We start from the raw sequence: 12,350 nt of genomic DNA on the forward strand, positions 1-12,350 counted from the left end.
TGAACGTAATGCAAAGTTACTGTATTCCAGAAAAATTACGCCAGTTCACTATTTCTAGTAAAACTGCAGCATACCCATTTCCGATGTTATTCACCGCCAACCACTTACCTGTATTTCAGGTACAATCGGTCCCTTCTCTGAGCACGAACTGGCAAACGCTGTTAATGGGGCAGGGGAGAGAACAGGATTCGGTCGGGCAAAGTTGCTCAGGTCACAGCTGGCAATCTCATTCTCTTCAAGTCTCATTGTGATCGTTTCCATGACGAAGAAACGGTCCCATGGCAACCAGAGGGTGTGTTCTTGCGTGATAAACGGCGCCCGCTCAAACCGTAAGGTGATGGAGATGCCGCCATTGGTTACAAGATCAAAGCTGTGAATGTTTATAAACAAACACAAATAATTGTGGTTTACTGAAACAAAAGTTAAGCATCAAATTTTATCAAAAAGTATCAATTAAAAATCATTAAATTTGATATTAAATAATCCAAAATTTCAAATGTTGTACCGTTCACTCGTGCTGCAATCCACCAATCCACCTGTGCACAGTCGCGCCGGTCCTGCCTTTGACTTAATAGGCATACATGAACCCAAGGTTGCAGGTAAAACCAAAGCTTGGACAATGGTCACATACAGAGATAGTTGCTGACGCGTTTCGAACCTAGGTACTTAGTTGTAGACTCCAAGTCTACGACTAAGCACCTAGGTGCGAATATTAAATATTAAATTATATTACAATCCCAATATTAAATATAAATTAATGTGAAAACTAAAGTCAATTTTATTTAAAACTTGATAAAAAATATTCAATTTAAATATCATTACACTAATAAAACACTAAAAAAAATAATAATAATAAAAACAAAACCTTGCCTGTATTTATGTATGCAAATTACACAATAACTCCTACCTGCCACAATCTGTCTGACAATACAATTAGCAGTATAATGACCCTTCTCACTCAATCGTATCACTGTTCTATACTCTATGTAAAAAAAAAGTACATTAAAAAAAATAAATTACACTTGAAAATAAATAATTAAAAGTTGTTTACTGGAAAAAAATTTAATTAGAATAAAAAATATATAAACTAAAAGTCATTAAAATAATTCAAATCAAATTTGAATGATTCAATTATATTAAAACGTATCATGGAATTTAGAATCAATTACTTTCAATTAAATAGGTAAATTTAATTTTGATTATACTAAATTAAACTTTAAATATTGTTTGAGTTCATTTAATAAAAAAAAAAAAAAAAAAAAAAAAAGGATTTAAATTAATTTAAACAAAAACGCTTTAAAAACAAAACAAAACCAAAAACCTACACAGATAGTCTACTTTGTCTCCGCTAATGACTCCTACCTGCCGCGATCTGTCTGACAATACAATTAGCGGGATAATGACACATCGCACTCAATTATCTCAGATCACGGTTACATAATCTAATATATGTAATCAGCTGCTACAAAAAATAAAAAAAATTATAATAATTAAAAAATAAAAATAACCAAACCCCAATGAATTGATGCTATAAATGCTGCTCGGTAATTATCAAATATAATAGGGCTTGTTGCGCCAGGATCCCTGCGAGGGCGCCAAATAAAGGTATTCATGGCTAGATAACTTATTTATGATGATTGCTCCCAGATGTTTCCGTACACCTCGTCTATGTCACATAAATCTCCGTCTGTGACGGCTTTACATGTTGTTTCCAGTATACCTTCCCATTAATGCTGCAAGTTTTCAGTTGAACACTGATATAAATCTCTTCAGTATGGCGCTTAGGGCTTTTCATGCCAGGGATCAGAATTCACGCGTCAGGGGGTGAGCACTTTTGCAACTAAAGTTCTAAAGGGGTACTCCACTGGCCAGTGTTCCGGCTGCATTCGGAACATTTAGTACCGAACGCTGTGTGCGCGCTGCAGGGGTCGTCCCAGCCCTCTCATGACGCCAGGACCCGCCTGGTTATAAAACAAAATTAACTAACTGGCTAACTGGCTCCTTGGTATGGAGGTGGTGGAAGTAGTAGGTTGAGGGCGTAAGTAAAAAAAAAAAAAAATGTACATGTTCATTTCGTCATTTTCTTTTCATACTGTAGTTATTGTTACCTGCCGTCCTGTCTGCTGATGGTGTATCCCAGAAGAGGAGCATTGACAAAGCTGACGTTCACACCGACTAGCGGGGTCCCATCTGATGTCATCACCTGACCACGTATAACACACACGTGACTGCAAGAGAATAGGAGTGAAAAGGTACATGATTATAAAAATACAAAAAGTGACTGCTAGTACAGTATTCATATGTTTGTACAGGGGGCAGTATTATAATAGTTATATAGGAGACAGTATTATTGTAGTTTAATTCTTGTATATAGGAGCAGCATTATAGTAGTTATATTCTTGTATATAGGAGCAGTATTATAGTAGTTATATTCTTGTATATAGGAGCAGTATTATAGTAGTTATATTCTTGTACATAGGAGCAGTATTATAGTAGTTATATTCTTGTATATAGGAGGCAGTATTATAGTAGTTATATTCTTGTATATAGGAGCAGTATTATAATAGTTATATTCTTATACATAGGAGCAGTATTATAGTAGTTATATTCTTGTATATAGGAGACAGTATTATTGTAGTTTAATTCTTGTATATAGGAGCAGCATTATAGTAGTTATATTCTTGTATATAGGAGCAGCATTATAGTAGTTATATTCTTGTATATAGGAGCAGTATTATAGTAGTTATATTCTTGTATATAGGAGCAGTATTATAGTAGTTATATTCTTGTATATAGGAGCAGTATTATAGTAGTTATATTCTTGTATATAGGAGCAGCATTATAGTAGTTATATTCTTGTATATAGGAGCAGTATTATAGTAGTTATATTCTTGTATATAGGAGCAGTATTATAGTAGTTATATTCTTGTACATAGGAGCAGTATTATAGTAGTTATATTCTTGTATATAGGAGGCAGTATTATAGTAGTTATATTCTTGTATATAGGAGCAGTATTATAATAGTTATATTCTTATACATAGGAGCAGTATTATAGTAGTTATATTCTTGTATATAGGAGACAGTATTATTGTAGTTTAATTCTTGTATATAGGAGCAGCATTATAGTAGTTATATTCTTGTATATAGGAGCAGCATTATAGTAGTTATATTCTTGTATATAGGAGCAGTATTATAGTAGTTATATTCTTGTATATAGGAGCAGTATTATAGTAGTTATATTCTTGTATATAGGGGCAGTATTATAGCAGTTATATTCTTGTATATAGGGGCAGTATTATAGTAGTTATATTCTTGTATATAGGAGGCAGTATTATAGTAGTTATATTCTTGTATATAGGAGCAGTATTATAATAGTTATATTCTTATACATAGGAGCAGTATTATAGTAGTTATATTCTTGTATATAGGAGCAGTATTATAGTAGTTGTATTCTTATATATAGGAGCAGTATTATAGTAGTTATATTCTTGTATATAGGAGCAGTATTATAGTAGTTATATTCTTGTATATAGGAGCAGTATTATAGTAGTTATATTCTTGTATATAGGGGCAGTATAATAGTAGTTATATTCTGGTATATAGGAGCAGTATTATAGTAGTTATATTCTGGTATATAGGAGCAGTATTATAGTAGTTATATTCTTGTATATAGGAGCAGTATAATAGTAGTTATATTCTTGTATATAGGAGAAGTATTATAGTAGTTATATTCTTGTATATAGGAGCAGTATTATAGTAGTTATATTCTTGTATATAGGAGCAGTATTATAGTAGTTATATTCTGGTATATAGGAGCAGTATTATAGTAGTTATATTCTGGTATATAGGAGCAGTATTATAGTAGTTATATTCTGGTATATAGGAGCAGTATTATAGTAGTTATATTCTTGTATATAGGGGCAGTATAATAGTAGTTACATTCTTGTATATAGGAGAAGTATTATAGTAGTTATATTCTTGTATATAGGAGCAGTATTATAGTAGTTATATTCTTGTATATAGGAGCAGTATTATAGTAGTTATATTCTTGTATATAGGAGCAGTATTATAGTAGTTATATTCTTGTATATAGGGGCAGTATAATAGTAGTTATATTCTTGTATATAGGAGAAGTATTATAGTAGTTATATTCTTGTATATAGGAGGCAGCATTATAGTAGTTATATTCTTGTATATAGGGGACATAATTATAGTGGTTATATTATTATATATAGGAGCAGTATTATAGTAGTTATATTCTTGTATATAGGAGCAGTATTATAGTAGTTATATTCTTGTATATAGGAGACAGTATTATAGTAGTTATATTCTTGTATATAGGAGCAGTATTATAGTAGTTATATTCTTGTATATAGGAGCAGTATTATAGAAATTATATTCTTGTATATAGGAGCAGTATTATAGTAGTTATATTCTTGTATATAGGAGCAGTATTATAGTAGTTATATTCTTGTACATAGGAGCAGTATTATAGTAGTTATATTCTTGTATATAGGAGCAGTATTATAGTAGTTATATTCTTGTATATAGGAGGCAGTATTATAGTAGTGATATTCTTGTATATAGGGAGGTGTATTATAGTAGTGATATTCTTGTACATAAGTAGCAGTATTGTAGTAGTTATATTCTTGCACACAGCGTGTAGCATCATAGTGTTTACCGCCAGTACAGAATTAATACCGTTCCTATAATTTGTAACTCGAGCAGCTCTATAAATTGCAGATAGAATTGAATTATGTAATCCCAGCCCCCCTCCCCCCCTCCTTGTCAGATCCAGATCTAGTGCTCTATTCGGAAAAACGCAGAATAATTCAGCATGTCATCTGGGACGGCTCAGCGCTGGAGTCTTCCCGCCTCTCCCTGAGGAGGGTTGAGTTTTGCATTATTTACAGAGTCTGTAAAAGAAGCCGAATCCTGGCCGAGCAGATATCTCAGATCGCACTGATATAAAGGAGGCTCAGATTATATAAACGATGAAAAACTCAGCAAAAGGGATGAAAAACGGAATGTCAAACGTGTTTGCGGACAAAGGTCCTTGAAGAAAGATTTTTGTTTAGGCATAAAAGGACTCCCGTAGGACCAGTGTGCCTCCAGCTGTTGCAAAACTACAACTCCCAGCACGCCCGGACAGCCGGAGGCTGTCCGGGTGTGCTGGGAGTTGTAGTTTTGCAACAGCTGGAGGCACAATGGTTGGAAAACACTGCCCTACATTCAACATTATTTTTTTTATTGAAGAAGAATCGTGCCTACTGCAAATTAATAAAATTGCATCAGAGTTTTGTATCAAAATTAGTGCAGATACGATTTTATTTGCGATTTTACGATTTATTGTTACGCTCTCTTTTTTTATTTTTTTTATTTTTTTTTATTACCGCATAAGTCCAAAAATTATTTATTACAGTGAAGGATACGGGTTCCCCCCCCCCCCCCCCACCACCATCCTTGTATTTTCTCCCAGGCAAAGATTTATTATCGTCTTATTAAGATGCCGCTCACAAAGCCTTTGTCCCTTACAATCTCCATATTAATAAAATGACAATTTTTTTTAATTTTTTTTTTTTTATCATCCATGTTTTTTTTTCCCATTTTATTTGCCCATCAGATGCTTTTTACTTGAACGGAGTTATCACTCTCCAGAGGTGAATGTCAAAGGCTTTAAAAAAAATAAAAATAAATAAACTAATAGAAAAATAACAATAAAAGAAAATTATAATAAATAAATAAATAAAATTAAAAATAGTAGTTTCCCACTTTGTTAAACAGCTTAGGGTTACCTGGTCTTGCACAAAAATAAATGACCAGAAAAGTTTTGAGAAACACTTAACCCCTTAAAGGGGTACCCCGCCCCTGGCATCTTATCCCCTATCTAAAGGATAGGGGATAAGATGTTAGATCGCCGGGGTCCCGCTGCTGCGGCACTGCGTTATCATTACAGCACAGAGCGAGTTCGCTCTCTGCGTAATGACGGGCGATACAGGGGCCAGAACAGCGTGACATCATGGCTCCGCCCCTCATGACATCACGGCCCGTCCCCTTAATGCAAGTCTAGGGCAGGGGGCGTGACGACCACCACGCCCCTTCCCATAGACTTGTATTGACGGGGCGTGCCGTGATGTCACGAGGGGCGGAGCCGTGACGTAACGATGCTCTGTCCCCTGTATCGCCCGTCATTACGTGCAGAGCGATCTCTCTCTGCACAGTAATGATAGCGGGGTGCTGCAGCAGCGATCCCCGGGGTCCCCAGCAGCGGGACCCCGGCGATCTGACATCTTATCCCCTATCCTTTGGAAAGGGGATAAGATGTCTAGGGGCGGAGTACCCCTTTAGGGGTACTCTGGTGGGAAACTTTTTTTTTTTTAATCAATTGGTGTCAGAAAGTTAAACAGATTAGTAAATTACCTCTATTAAAAAATCTTAATCCTTCTAGTACTTATTAGCTGCTGAATACTACAGAGGACATTCTTTTCTTTTTGGAACACAGAGCTCTCTGCTGACATCACGAGCACAGTGCTCTCTGCTGACATCTCTGCCCTTTTTAAGAATTGTCCAGAGTAGGAGAAAATCCCCCCATAGCAAACATATGCTGCTCTGGACAGTTCCTAAAATGGACAGAGATGTCAGCAGAGAGCACTGTGCTCGTGATGTCAGCAGAGTGCTCCGTGTTCTAAAAAGAAAAGAATTTCCTCTGTAGTATTCAGCAGCTAATAAGTACTGGAAGGATTAAGATTTTTTTTTTTTTTTTATAAAAGTCATTTACAAATCTGTTTAACTTTCTGGCACCAGTTGATTAAAAAAAAAAAAAAAAAAAAATATTATAATTCCACCGGAGTACCTCTTTAATCTCTTTGTTTCTTCCCCTAATATAGCCCAAACAAAAAAAAAAATAAAAAAATAAAAATGTATGGGGAAAAAGAAAAAGCTGAGTAAAAAGTAATTGTTGTTTTGCTGAAGTTGAAGCGATTGTGCGAACACCCTGAACAGCCCCGAAAAAGCAAGATGATTATTCCTTCAACGCGTCTAAATCTGTTCCTCACCACGGTAGAAGTTGTTCAGTAATAGGCCTGGCATGGGGAGTAGAATGGCACAGTCTGTGCCACTTCTGGGCAATATTGGGACAGGAATGCTGAACGCTCACGGGGTGAGATCCATTTACACAGTTTGAGAACAGATTTCTATCCCGCCGCTCTTTATGCGAGCGCATTTACGCAGGTTTGCTAAAAATCTGCTGCCACCAAAAAAGGCACGGGCTGCCTAATACCAGCGAGCGCGCAGCACCAGGTACGATTATAACCTATTTAACCGGTGTCCCAGGCAGGACGCACGCAGCGAGAATTAAGATAAATTGTTCTGGATGATGTTCTATAGACTGAGCCGCGCGTTTCATTGGGTAGAAGTTTGACATTTGAAAGAGAAAGTTCCGCCATATTGGGCTTTAATGCAAATAATTTACACGCACTATAGGTGCGTTACCCACACTATATGGACTTCTCACTACAGTGATTACCGCAAGGATGAAACTTTACAGGGGTACTCCACTGCTCAGCGTTTGGAACAAAAACGGTTCCGAACGCTGGGGCCGGGAGCTTGTGACGCCATAGCCCCGCCCCCTCGCGACGTCACACCCCGCCCACTCAATGCAAGTCTATGGGAGGGGGCGTGACAGCGTCACGCCCCCTCCCATAGACTTGCATTGAGGGGGCGGGACGTGACGTCATAATGAGCAGGGCTATGGCGTCACGAGCTCCAGCGTTCAGAACAGTTTGTTCCAAATGCTGAGCAGCGGAATACCCCTTTAATTTTTTTTTATTAATTTTATTTTATAGAGGACGTCCCAATCTTTTTTGCACAGAGACAAGTGCCTACTAAGCACCTTGGAAAACACTGCTGTAAACTTAATAGAGGGTTGATTTTATACAGGAAGCAGCACTGTGTACATACCGTAGCAGCACAGCAAAGAAAGGGTTTTACTAAGCACTGAACTGCTGCAGATGTCAAAGGGAAGACTAGATCTACCACCAAGGTTGGGAAATACTGCAGTGGACAATGGTCGCAATGGTTATGTAATGACACCTTGTGGAACCAGATGACACATTCAGCTCTGCTATATCAATACATAAATTAACATCTACTTACCTTCCATCAAATGGGTTTTCTGCAGGAATGAAATGCGTGCTGTCCCGGCCGACCAAAAATTTAATCCGGTGATAGAAGGACTGAAGGTTCTGATGGGACACGGGGGCTTGTGTTTCCTGGATGATATCAAGAGGGTCCGGGGAGCCCAGGCACAACGCGTTGGTCTGACAGGATTGTTGCAGGCAGCAATCGGGGTCCAGGCAATCTGTCAGGCCGTCTGCAAAAAAAGAAAATAATTCAAACATTAGATCATAGAACACACAAACGCCTGGATAAAATGGAAAGAACATAAAAAATACACAAAATACACATAGATCTGAACCCTGGTGTCATGCAACACCGACCAATCACAGACAAAATGTTCCTGATTGTTATTGGAAACAGTCAACAAGTGTCATATAAACCAGCATAACACAGTGATCTCACCAGCAGAATAGTGAGTACAGCTCTGGAGTATAATACAGGATATAACTCAGGATCAGTACAGGATAAGTAATGTAATGTATGTACACAGTGACCTCACCAGCAGAATAGTGAATGCAGCTCTGGAGTATAATACAGGATATAACCCAGGATCAGTACAGGATAAGTAATGTAATGTATGTACACAGTGACCTCACCAGCAGAATAGTGAATGCAGCTCTGGAGTATAATACAGGATATAACCCAGGATCAGTACAGGATAAGTAATGTAATGTATGTACACAGTGACCTCACCAGCAGAATAGTGAGTACAGCTCTGGAGTATAATACAGGATATAACTCAGGATCAGTACAGGATAAGTAATGTAATGTATGTACACAGTGACCTCACCAGCAGAATAGTGAGTACAGCTCTGGGGTATAATACAGGATATAACTCAGGATCAGTACAGATAAGTAATGTAATGTATGTACACAGTGATCTCACCAGCAGAATAGTGAGTGCAGCTCTGGAGTATAATACAGGAGATAACTCAGGATCAGTACAGGATAAGTAATGTAATGTATGTACACAGTGACCTCACCAGCAGAATAGTGAGTACAGCTCTGGAGTATAATACAGGATATAACTCAGGATCAGTACAGGATAAGTAATGTAATGTATGTACACAGTGACCTCACCAGCAAAATAGTGAGTACAGCTCTGGGGTATAATACAGGATATAACTCTGGATCAGTACAGGATAAGTAATGTAATGTATGTACACAGTGACCTCACCAGCAGAATAGTGAGTGCAGCTCTGGTGTATAATACAGGATATAACTCAGGATCAGTACAGGATAAGTAATGTATGTATGTACACAGTGACCTCACCAGCAGAATAGTGAGTGCAGCTCTGGTGTATAATACAGGATATAACTCAGGATCCTGTACAGTTTTACAAATAACCTGTTGAAGTGTAGAGAATCTTCTCCGCTCGGTGGCTCTTGGAGATTTCCGCGGTTCCTTGAGTAGTCACTTGAAGACTCACTTGGCTGTGAGGAGATCAAGAATACGTCTACGCAGTAACATCTGCCAGATGGACGGCAAAGAAAAAAAATCCTATATAGCAACACAAGGAAGCCAGAAGGGCTGGAAGTATTTAGTTACACCGGAGCATCGTGCAACAAGCTGGATGGAACGTCTCTCAAGGGCGTTTGGGTGAAGGATGAGAGTTTGATAAGACTCATGTGAGACCAAATTGCTGCAGAACTGTTACAGTCAGATGTAGCAGAGCAGAGTTTGTCAGGTATAGCCGACTTTATTTTGTATTTTTATGGCAGTGTTTCCCAACCAGTGTGCCTCCAGCTGTTGCAAAACTACAACTCCCAGCATGGCCGGACAGCCGTTGGCTGTCCGGCCATGCTGGGAGTTGTAGTTTTGCAACAGCTGGAGGCACACTGGTTGGGAAACACTGTTGTATGGTAATGCATTGCCTGTGCTTTTACATAGGACTGCATTAAATCAGCAGCATCACGTGACAAACCCAACTCTACTACATTTGCATATGTTTCACGGAGGAGACATTCAGCTCATAACATGGAATACTTGATCTTTATGGAGCAAATCGCTTACAGTGGAAAAAAAAAATCCGATTTTATGAGGCCAATTAAGGAAATCCTGCGCTTTATGATAGACGCACTTACACTAATCCTGCTTTGTGAGCCAAGTAATTCAGTGTCAGACGGTGCAGGATTACCCCTCGCTCTACAGGAGAAGGCACAGAACAGCAGCCACAGTCAGTGCCCCCACAATAATATCACTCAGTGCCCCCACAATAATATCACTCAGTGCCCGCACAACAATATCAGACAGCACCCCACCACAATATCAGTCAGTGCCCCCACAACAATATCACTCAGTGCCCCCACAATAATATCCCTCAGTGCCCCCACAATAATATCACTCAGTGCCCCCACAACATCACTCAGTGCCCCCACAATAATATCACTCAGTGCCCCCACAATAATATCACTAAGTGCCCGCACAACAATATCAGACAGCGCCCCACAATAATATCAGTCAGTGCCCCCCACAACAATATCAGACAGCACCCCCACAACAATATCAGACAGCACCCCCACAACAATATCAGACAGCGCCCCCACACAACAATATCAGACAGCGCCCCCACAACAATATCAGACAGCGCCCCCACAACAATATCAGACAGCGCCCCCACAACAATATCAGACAGTGCCCCCACAACAATATCAGACAGTGCCCCCACAATAATATCAGTCAGTGCCCCCACAACAATATCAGTCAGTGCCCCCCACAATAATATAACTCAGTGCCCCCAAAACAATATCAGTCAGTGCCCCCCACAATAAAATCAGTCAGTGCCCACCACAATAATAGTCAGTGCCCCCACAATAATATCACTCAGTGCCCCCCACAACAATATCAGTCAGTGCCCCCCACAACAATATCAGACAGCGCCCCCACAATAATATCAGTCAGCGCCCCCACAATAATATCAGTCCGTGGCCCCCACAATAAAATCAGTCAGTGCCCCCCACAATAATATCAGTCAGTGCCCCCCACAACAATATCAGTCAGTGCCCCCCACAACAATATTAGTCAGTGCCCCCCACAACAATATCAGTCAGTGCCCCCCTACAACAATATCAGTCAGTGCCCCCCACAACAATATCAGTCAGTGCCCCCCACAACAATATCAGTCAGTGGCCCCCTACAACAATATCAGTCAGTGGCCCCCTACAACAATATCAGTCAGTGCCCCCCACAACAATATCAGTCAGTGGCCCCCTACAACAATATCAGTCAGTGGCCCCCACAACAATATCAGTCAGTGCCCCCCACAAGAATATCAGTCAGTGGCCCCCACAACAATATCAGTCAGTGCCCCCCACAAGAATATCAGTCACTGCCCCCCACAACAATATCAGTCAGTGTCCCAACAACAATATCAGTCAGCGCCCCCACAACAATAGTAACCAGTTAGTGCCCCCACAACAATACCAACCAGTCAGTGTCTCCACAACAATACTAACTAGTCAGTGCCCCCAAAACAATATCAGTCAGTGCCCCCAAAACAATATCAGTCAGTGCCCCCACAATACCAACCAATCCGTGCCCCCACAACAGCAACCAATCCGTGCCCCCACAACAATACCAACCAATCCATGGCCCCAGAACACCACCAACCAGTCCGTGCCCCCACAGCAATACCAACTAGTCAGTGCCCCGCAACAATACCAGTCAGTGCCCCCACAACATCACCAACCAATCAGTGCCCCCACAACAATACCAAACAGTCAGTCCCCCACAACAATACTAACTAGTGTCCTCACAACAATACAAACCAATCCGTGCCCCCAAAACAATACCAACCAGTGCCCCCACAACATTTCCAACCAACCAGTGGCCCCACAACACTACCAACCAATCAGTGCCTCCACAACAATACCAGTCAATGCCCCCACAACAATACCAGTCAGTGCCCCCACAACAATACCAAACAGTGCCCCCACAACAATACCAACCAGTGCCCCCACAACAATACCAACCAACCCATGCCCCCACAATAATGCAAATCAGCAAGTGCTCCCTCAATAATACCAACCAGTCAGTGCCCCCACAACAATACCAACCAGTCAGCGCCCCCACAACAATACCAACCAGTCAGTGTCCGCTCAATAATACTAACCAGTCAGTTTCCCCACAACTTTGCTGGCCAGTCAGTGCTCCCACCTCAATACCAATCAG

The 12,350-nt window shown here is 39.9% G+C and overlaps 1 protein-coding gene across 14 annotated transcripts in view; it reads right to left on the minus strand.

The window, feature by feature from the left end:
* Positions 1-12,350, minus strand: part of TENM4 (teneurin transmembrane protein 4) — a 1,400,276-nt gene that overhangs the window by 48,572 nt on the left and 1,339,354 nt on the right. For all 14 annotated transcript variants that reach the window (XM_056561274.1, XM_056561279.1, XM_056561286.1 and 11 more), the window contains 3 exons: positions 8,156-8,372; positions 2,109-2,228; positions 109-370 (listed from right to left, as the gene is read on the minus strand). In XM_056561274.1, the coding sequence (XP_056417249.1) occupies positions 109-370; positions 2,109-2,228; positions 8,156-8,372 (599 nt within the window). The remainder of the gene's footprint in view (positions 1-108; positions 371-2,108; positions 2,229-8,155; positions 8,373-12,350) is intronic.

This window comes from Hyla sarda, chromosome 2, assembly GCF_029499605.1.
Source record: "Hyla sarda isolate aHylSar1 chromosome 2, aHylSar1.hap1, whole genome shotgun sequence".
NCBI classification, from domain to species: Eukaryota; Metazoa; Chordata; class Amphibia; order Anura; family Hylidae; genus Hyla; species Hyla sarda.